The following is an 8746-nucleotide window of genomic DNA, read 5'->3' on the forward strand; positions in this document are numbered from 1 at the left end:
GCTGAGAGAAATATCGAACACCCTTTAAAGACACAGCAAGTCACACGCCTGGGGCCCACCTCACACACATTCAGCAGACAGTGTGACAGCTGTGCAGGAATCCTCAACCTGGCTACAGCCAGCAGACCCGCTTCCCCCGACTTCTCAGCACTCCCCAGGTCGAACTGGTTCCGCCCGCGCTTCGCCTTCAACCCTTTACCTCTAGCAGACACCACCTAACAGCAAACACGTACTAACCTACCATGCGACTTCTTACCGACACCACACCACACAGTATTCCTCCCCGTGCCGCATCCGGCTCCGCTGCAAACCGGAAGTTGAATCAAAGGGGGCGAGGCTTGGCAGAGGGAAAGCTGGTGGGACTGCCTGGGAGTCGTGGGACGCGAGGTTAAGTATCGCGTGTTTGTAAGATTGCTGCTGCCAGTGCTACTGCTCAGCTAAAAAGGCAGGTTTGAAATGTGGATCGCGGAAGAGAGGGAACGTGCTAGACCATGGGAAATGGAGGGGGAGCGTAAGAAGGAGAGAGATACTGTACCACAGAGGGAGGGGGATTATAAAGAGGGAGAGATAGTCTGTTGGGTTGGAAAGAAAGGAGGGAGAAAAGAGAAGAGTAGAAATGTTGGACGGACCCCGATAGAGAGAAGAGGAAGAAAAGGGAGACATGCTGGGCCAAACGGAGAGGGAGGAGAGGTATAGGGGCGGGAGAGAAATGAGGAGAGATGCAAGTCTGTTGCCTTCTATGCAAGGGGTCCCCAAACTATTTCCATAGAATAGATCCTCAGCAACATTAACATTGTGTGCGTGGGCCTTCAGGACAAGAAGTAAGAGAAGGTAATTTGGGGAAGTTTCTTTCCCATTTTTCATATGGGAATTGAAGCATTACAAACCAAAGAAAAGTGGAAATTCACAGCTGAATTATTTTTTATAACCTACCAACTGCCAATGACACATTTTGGCTACTATAGTACAACAACCAGAGAACCAGGCAATCTATATTATAGCACTGCTGTCACTTTTCACTACTTCAACAGGGCTCGCCCCTGCCCACCAGAGCTGCTCCGCCCTTTGCTGCTCAGTGAAAATGACATCTTAAGGATTTGATTGCCATTAAGTGCCAGAACTTACCCAATCAGCAGCCTGCTTGTTTCAGCCAATTCATGGAGTTCCTTGATTAGCTGCGGTATCTCTAGAGCATATTTTGTGCTTCCCAATCTTTCTGCTGCGTCAATGCCAGGGAGCTGGGAGTGGTGTTGTAGTAAGACAGAAGTGTGAGAGCTCTGCATGCTTTAATGTACTAGTTGGTGCTCAGTCTGTGTGAATAAGCTCATCAAGGCATGGGAAAGCTTCAAAGCAGGTTCGGTGAATGAAAGTTGTTGGATAGTTCAGCCGAGATCTCACCGCTTCACAAGTTTTAGGTCTCTGGTTCACAGTTGTCAAAACTGCTAGTATTTGATTTCTTTTTTTTTTTACTTTTACATAACAAACATCTTCTGTGTAAAGACTTTTTTTACTTTTAATTTAAAAGTAAGGTGTTCTGTATATAGAATCATGTTTTATTATGGACATGCACAATTGAACTTTGCAAATAATTCCTCTGTGTATAGTGACATTCCTTCAGCTTGTCTGTGTCACAAGTCTTAAAGACTATTCTGCCAAAGCCAGAGATGCCAAAGGTGAACCATCCCAAAGTTTGAGATATACCACTGAAATAAGAATTTCTAGCAGGTCTTCCTGGGTTATAAATTTGGAACGATCTGTATGTTTTGCTTCACAAGGCTAAAGAAAACCACAAAATTATCATTCGATTTTCCCTTTTGAATTCACTTCCATTTCTAAAGAGAATATCACTATTCAAAGGGGCTATATCTAACAAAAGATGTAACTAAACTGTCAGAAGGAACAATGTGATTAAAGACAAGCTTGCCCCTTCCACAGAGGCACAAAGAGTGTCCAGTCCCAAAGAGTGAAATTTACCACCATAATTAATGAGATTGCAATTACTACTACTACTACTATTTAGCATTTCTATAGCGCTACAAGGCGTATGCAGTGCTGCACAAACATAGAAGAAAGACAGTCCCTGCTCAAAGAGCTTACAATCTAATAGACAAAAAATAAATGAATTAATGTGTACAGGAAGGAGGCTAGGTGGAGGCGAGTGGTTACAAGTGGTTACAAGTCAAGAGCAATGTTAAAGAGGTGGGCTTTCAGTCTAGATTTAAAGGTAGCCAAGGATGGGGCAAGACGTAGGGGCTCAGGAAGTTTATTCCAGGCGTAGGGTGCAGCGAGACAGAAGGCGTGAAGTCTGGAGTTGGCAATAGTGGAGAAGGGAACAGATAAGGATTTATCCATGGAGCGGAGTGCACGGGAAGGGGTGTAGGGAAGGACGAGTGTGGAGAGATACTGGGGAGCAGCAGAGTGAGTACATTTATAGGTTAGTAGAAGTTTGAACAGGATGCAAAAACGGATAGGGAGCCAGTGAAGGGTCTTGAGGAGAGGGGTAGTATGAGTAAAGCGACCCTGGCGGAAGACGAGACGGGCAGCAGAGTTTTCAACTGATTGGAGAGGGGAGAGGTGACTAAGTGGGAGGCCAGCAAGAAGCAGATTGCAGTAGTCTAAACGAGAGGTGACAAGCGTGTGGACGAGTGAGGTTCCTAAATTTGGAAAGATTTACATATTGTTTTGCTTTGCAAAGTAAAGGATCACCACAAAATGATTATCTAGCTTTCTTTTGTTTGTAATTCTTCAATCCCATATGAAAAATGGATGCACAGTACAAAGAGAAACTTGTCAGTTGATACACAAACCTCCTCCCCTCTCCCAAAAGTGGAACCTCTCCCTCTTCCTCACCCATTCCCTCCCCTATCTAAGTCTAGCATCTCTCCCTTTTTTCCTTCCCTCCATTCCCCTCCTCCTGTGATCTACCCTGTTTCCCCGAAAATAAGACATCCCCTGAAAATAAGACCTAGTAGAGGTTTTGCTGAATTGCTAAATATAAGGCCTCCCCCGAAAGTAAGACCTAGCAAAGTTTTTGTTTGGCCCCGATGGGACATGGACACAGAAACCTTAATTTTTTTTCGCTGCAAGCCAAAGACGAAATAACATAAAAGAAATGCAAGAAACAAGACTGAGGTGGAAAATCTATCGTCCAGCGGACTCCTACCATCCGCCTTCATGCTTTTGTGAAGATCAACTACCGGTAAGTGAGCCCGGAAAGAAAAGAAACATCCCCCTTGCAGAAATAATAAAAGAAAAGAAAATGAGTAACCAAGCCCTTTCGGCGCTGCTCCATCGCCCAAGGGCTAAGTCAGACTAGAAGGATGGAAAGTGTTGCGAATGTACAGGAGGAGCGCATAAAGCACCACCAACGGGGAACGGAGCTACCGTAGAATTTTTTTTTAACGTTTGTAATACGATAGGGATGATCCTGCGCCCTAAGCCCTCTCGCAACCTTCTGAGACCCCCCCAGCCAGAGCAGCCGGAGCAGCCCGGCCCCACATTCCATTACCTTCCCTAGTTCATACCCCTCCTCCATTCCCAGCCCGGCCAGGGCGGCTCTGCTCTGCTCGAGTCCTGCGGTCACTGTGGGCAGATAGGCGAGCCATGGCCTACTCCTGCAGGATACCGCCCCCCACTTCAATACTGTTCCCGACCACCACAGTCCCCCTACTACTCCCGAATAAGACATCCCCTGAAAATAAGACCTAGCGCATCTTTGGGAGCAAAAATTAATATAAGACACTGTCTTATTTTCGGGGAAACACGGTAGCATCTCTCCCTCCCCCTCAGTCCAGCATCTCTCCATTTCTTATCCCTCCCCTCCCCCAGCGGGTCCAGCATCAAAAGAGCTTACAATCTAAACAATGCTGTGGCAGAAACTTCAAGTTTTAAACCTATGGAGACTAGCTAATAAAGTTTGCTTGTTTTTCTTATTTTCTTTTATTTTAAAATTCTGTGTTTATCAATATCTCACAATTCCTCTTTTAAACCCTTATCTTTAAGCTGTGGCAGAAACTTCAAGCTTTAAAACTATGGGGAAAAGGCTATGGAGACTAGCTAATAAAGTTTGCTTGCTTTTTTTATTCTAAAATTCTATGTTTGTCAATATCCTACAATTCCTGTTTTAAACCCTAAGCTTTAAGCTACATCTTCCATATCATCATGCTGTTCAATCCATAGACTGGTGGGTTGTGTCCATCTACCAGCAGGTGGAGATAGAGAGCAATCCTTTTGCCTCCCTATATGTGGTCATGTGCTGCAGGAAACTCCTCAGTATGTTCTCTATCTCAGCAGGTGGTGGTCACACACAGCAGCAGCTCTGGCTAGGTCTCCAGGCCTAATTCTTAGGTTTTGTTGAGTACCTGGGGTTGAGGGCTCTTCTTGAGCAAGTGCAAACCTGGTGGTGCCAGGTCCCTCCTTTTCTCCCCCCTCCCGCTGGCTCCGTTAAAAAAAAAAAAAAAAAACATTTTGGACGTCCTTTAAGGGCGTTTATTGCAGCTGCTCACTGGGACACCAGTTCGTTACAGCTCAGAGCAGGTAATTTTTACCTTTTGTAGCGGGCAGGGGATTCCCCGATCGGTCTCCACGTGGCTTATGGCGTCGGAGGGCGCGAAGAATCGCTCCCCGGACCGCGTATTCGCGTCTAGCTGGGATGCGGGGGTTTCAAAGCCTGAATCGCCCTTTTTGGGCGTCAGTTTGGAGTCCGGTCAATGTCCCGGTTCTTCCTCCGGTGCGGCGGTTTTTCCCGCCATAAGCGCCCATCCCCCGCTGCTCGCCCCCTCCATTTTGGCCGGCCACTCTGCTCGGACGGCTTCTTCTTGGGCCGCCCTCGAGGTGGGAGACGTTAATGCTATGGTCGCCCTTGATTCGGGCGACGGCAAGAAAGCGGCCAAAGTTAAGCGCCATTCTTCCCGCGCGGCTCCTCGGAGTTTCGCGCCGGACGCCATTTTGAATGCACAGCATGTTTCTCCCCCGCTCTTGCGAGCGCCAGTTGAGGGTGCATCTAGGGCCGTGGCCCAGGCTGCAGAAGTGCACAGTCTGGGGGGTTTCTCCCCTGAGTTCATTTTGCTGCTGCATCGGGCTTTTCTTATGCAAAACGCTGCCCCTGCTCCCCTGTCTGATAAAGGGGTTGAGGCCTCCGGAAGCAAACGCCCTCGGGTGGATTTCCAGGCCCTAGAGGACTCTGTCTCCTCTGATGTAGATGAGGGCAGCGTATCTGAGCTCTCCCAAAGGTCCTTTGGGAATTCCTTGGAGGAGACGGAATCCCGCTCGGATGGAGCGGATGACCCCTCTGCAGCGCGGATCTTTCGCTCAGAGGATTTGCCCAACCTGTTAGTGCAGGCCATGAGCATTTTGAAGATTTCTTCTCCGGAGGACGTCTCTCCCTCAGCCTCTGCTGGCTCTGCCATTATGCTGGGGACGAAGCGCCCGCCTATAACCTTCCACGTGCATGAAGCCATGCACACCTTGATTTCGGCTCAATGGGATTTCCCAGAAGCGAGCCTTAAAGTGGCTAGGGCTATGTCCTACCTTTATCCTCTGCCGGAAGGCGAACGGGAGGCCTTTCTTTGGCCTACCGTGGATTCCTTAATCACTGCGGTGACTAAGAAAACGGCGTTGCCAGTGGAAGGTGGCACGGCCCTAAAGGACGCCCAAGACAGAAGATTGGAGGCGGCTTTAAAGTCATCCTTCGAGGCGGCTGCTTTAAGTTTGCAGGCCTCAGTTTGCGGCTCCTATGTGGCCAGGGCGTGCCTGACAATTGTGCAGCAGGCATCCCCCTCGGATCCTTCCTTGAGGGCTGATTGGCCAGCCCTGGATTCGGGCTTGGCCTACTTGGCAGACTTGCTGTATGATGTCTTGAGAGCCTCGGCTAAAGGTATGGCTCAGACAGTCTCTGCTCGGCGCTGGCTTTGGCTGAAGCATTGGTCTGCTGACCACGCATCTAAGTCTCGCCTGGCTAAGTTGCCTTTTAAAGGCAAGCTGCTCTTAGGGGTCGAGCTGGACAAGATTGTGACCGATCTCGGCACGTCCAAGGGCAAGAGGTTACCGGAGGTCAGGGGTCGGGCCAGTGGTGCCCGCCTCGGTTCCTCCAAAGGACGGTTTCAGGAAGCCCGTCGGTATCGCCCGGGCAAGGCGGGCTCCTCTGCCCCCTCTTCCTTCAAGAGGAACTTCTCCCCCAAGCAGCATTCCTTTCGCAGAGACCGCTGTCCCGGAGGTGTGTCCTCCGATCCTCCCCCAGGGTGTCGTACCCAATGACGGGGCCCTGGTCCATGGCCCAGAGCAGATTGGAGGACGCCTATCCTCGTTTCTGGCCGAGTGGACCAGGGTAACTTCAGACGCTTGGGTGCTGGAAGTCATCAGAGACAGCTACAAGCTAGAGTTCTGCCGACCCTTAAGAGACGGGTTTGTGCACTCTCCCTGCAAGTCTCTGGTCAAAGCTGTGGCAGTGCAGCAGACTTTGGACAATCTGATCCGCCTGGGTGCGGTCATTCCGGTGCCAGAAGATCAGCTTGGCAAGGGACGTTACTCCATTTACTTTGTGGTACCAAAGAAAGGAGGTTCTGTGCGGCCTATCCTCGACCTCAAAGGGGTCAATCGAGCCTTGAAAGTTCGACACTTCCGAATGGAGACTCTCCGCTCTGTTATAGCGGCAGTGAAGGCAGGGGAGTTCCTGGCATCCCTGGACATCAAGGAAGCTTACTTGCATATTGCCATCTGGCCTCATCAACGCTTTCTGCGTTTTGCAGTCCTGGGCCGACACTTCCAGTTCAGAGCCCTCCCGTTCGGGTTGGCTACTGCTCCGCGGACCTTCTCCAAAGTAATGGTGGTCATCGCGGCCTTCCTACGAAAGGAAGGAGTACAAGTCCATCCTTATCTGGACGACTGGTTGATCCGAGCCCCCTCTTATGCAGAGTGCGGCAGAGCTGTAGACCGGGTGGTTGCTCTGTTGAGCTCCCTGGGGTGGATCATCAATTGGGAGAAAAGCCAGCTGCGCCCGACTCAGTCCCTGGAGTATCTGGGAGTTCGTTTCGACACCCAAGTGGGCAGAGTGTTCCTGCCAGACAATCGGATTGTCAAGCTTCAAGCTCAGGTGGACCAGTTCCTAGTAGCCTCTCCTCTTCGGGCTTGGGACTATGTGCAGCTGTTGGGCTCTATGACGGCCACGATGGAAGTAGTGCCCTGGGCCAGGGCCCATATGAGACCTCTACAGCTCTCTCTGCTGCAGCGATGGACTCCAGTGTCGGAGGATTACACTGTGCGCCTTCCCTTGGATCCAGCGGTGCGCAAGGCGCTGAGCTGGTGGCTGAGGACAGACAAGCTGTCCGCAGGACTGCCTCTTTTGACCCCGGAATGGGTTGTCGTCACGACGGACGCCTCTTTGACGGGCTGGGGAGCCCACTGCTTGGGAAGGACAGCGCAGGGGCTCTGGTCTCCTGCAGAGGCAAAGTGGTCTATCAACCTCCTGGAATTCAGAGCCATTCGGTTGGCGCTTTTGGAGTTTCTCCCGGTACTGGCGGTGAAGCCAGTACGGGTCCTGTCGGATAATGCCATGGCTGTGGCCTATGTCAATCGCCAGGGAGGTACCAAGAGCGCCCCTCTAGCCAAGGAGGCCATGAAGCTATGCCAGTGGGCGGAAGCGAACCTGGAACAGCTGTCGGCGGCCCACATTGCGGGAGTCATGAATGTTAAGGCGGACTTTCTCAGTCGCCATAACTTGGATCCCGGAGAGTGGCAACTATCGGCTCAGGTGTTCTTGGACATCACGAAGCGCTGGGGCCAGCCGAGCATAGATCTGATGGCGTCATCGACCAATTGCCAAGTGCCGCGCTTTTTCACCAGAGGACGGGAACCTCGCTCTCTGGGAGTAGATGCTCTTCTCCAATGGTGGCCGACACAGGAGCTTCCCTATGTGTTCCCGCCCTGGCCCATGTTGGGCAGGGTGCTAGACCGGGTGGCAAAGCATCCGGGTTGGATAATCCTGGTGGGTCCGGACTGGCCCAGATGTCCCTGGTATGTGGACTTGATCAGGCTCTCGGTGGACGGCCCTCTGCAGCTGCCAGCGGTGCGGGGCCTGTTGCACCAGGGTCCCGTGGTGATGGAGGATCCCTCCCCCTTTGGTCTTACGGCCTGGCTATTGAGCGGCAGTGTCTGAGGAAGAAGGGCTTCTCAGACAAGGTCATCACCACTATGCTGAGAGCGAGGAAGCGCTCTACTTCTACTGCTTATGCCAGGGTTTGGCGTACCTTTGCATCGTGGTGTGAGGCAGGCTCTCTTTCTCCCTTCACTGCTCCAATTTCTTCAGTGTTGGCATTCCTGCAAGAAGGTCTGGAGAAAGGCCTGTTGCTCAGTTCCCTTAAAGTCCAGGTAGCGGCTCTGGCTTGCTTCAGGGGTCGCCTGAAGGGTGCTTCCCTGGCCTCGCAGCCAGATGTGGTGCGCTTTCTCAAGGGAGTTAATCACCTACGCCCTCCGCTGCACTCGGTGGTGCCTGCTTGGAATCTCAATCTAGTGCTAAGAGCCTTGCAGAAGCCGCCTTTTGAACCCTTGTCGAGGGCATCTCTGAAAGACCTGACGTTGAAAGCAGTCTTTTTGGTGGCTATCACTTCAGCCAGACGAATTTCCGAGCTCCAGGCGCTATCATGTCGGGAACCCTTCCTACAGTTCACTGAGGCAGGAGTGTCTATTCGCACAGTGCCTTCCTTCCTGCCCAAGATTGTTTCTCGTTTCCATGTGAATCAGCAGCTCTGCC

The 8746-nt window shown here is 51.3% G+C and overlaps 1 protein-coding gene across 1 annotated transcript in view; it reads right to left on the reverse strand.

Moving 5' to 3' along the window:
• The window catches only part of IARS1 (isoleucyl-tRNA synthetase 1), a 451726-nt gene extending 451434 nt beyond the window's left edge, over nt 1-292 (reverse strand). Inside the window, exon 1 of the mRNA XM_030205292.1 lies at nt 238-292. Coding sequence (XP_030061152.1) covers nt 238-244 — 7 coding nt within the window. The 5' untranslated portion in view covers nt 245-292. The remainder of the gene's footprint in view (nt 1-237) is intronic.
• Nucleotides 293-8746: the final 8454 nt, after the last annotated feature.

The sequence above is a fragment of the Microcaecilia unicolor genome, chromosome 6, assembly GCF_901765095.1.
Source record: "Microcaecilia unicolor chromosome 6, aMicUni1.1, whole genome shotgun sequence".
Taxonomy (NCBI): domain Eukaryota; kingdom Metazoa; phylum Chordata; class Amphibia; order Gymnophiona; family Siphonopidae; genus Microcaecilia; species Microcaecilia unicolor.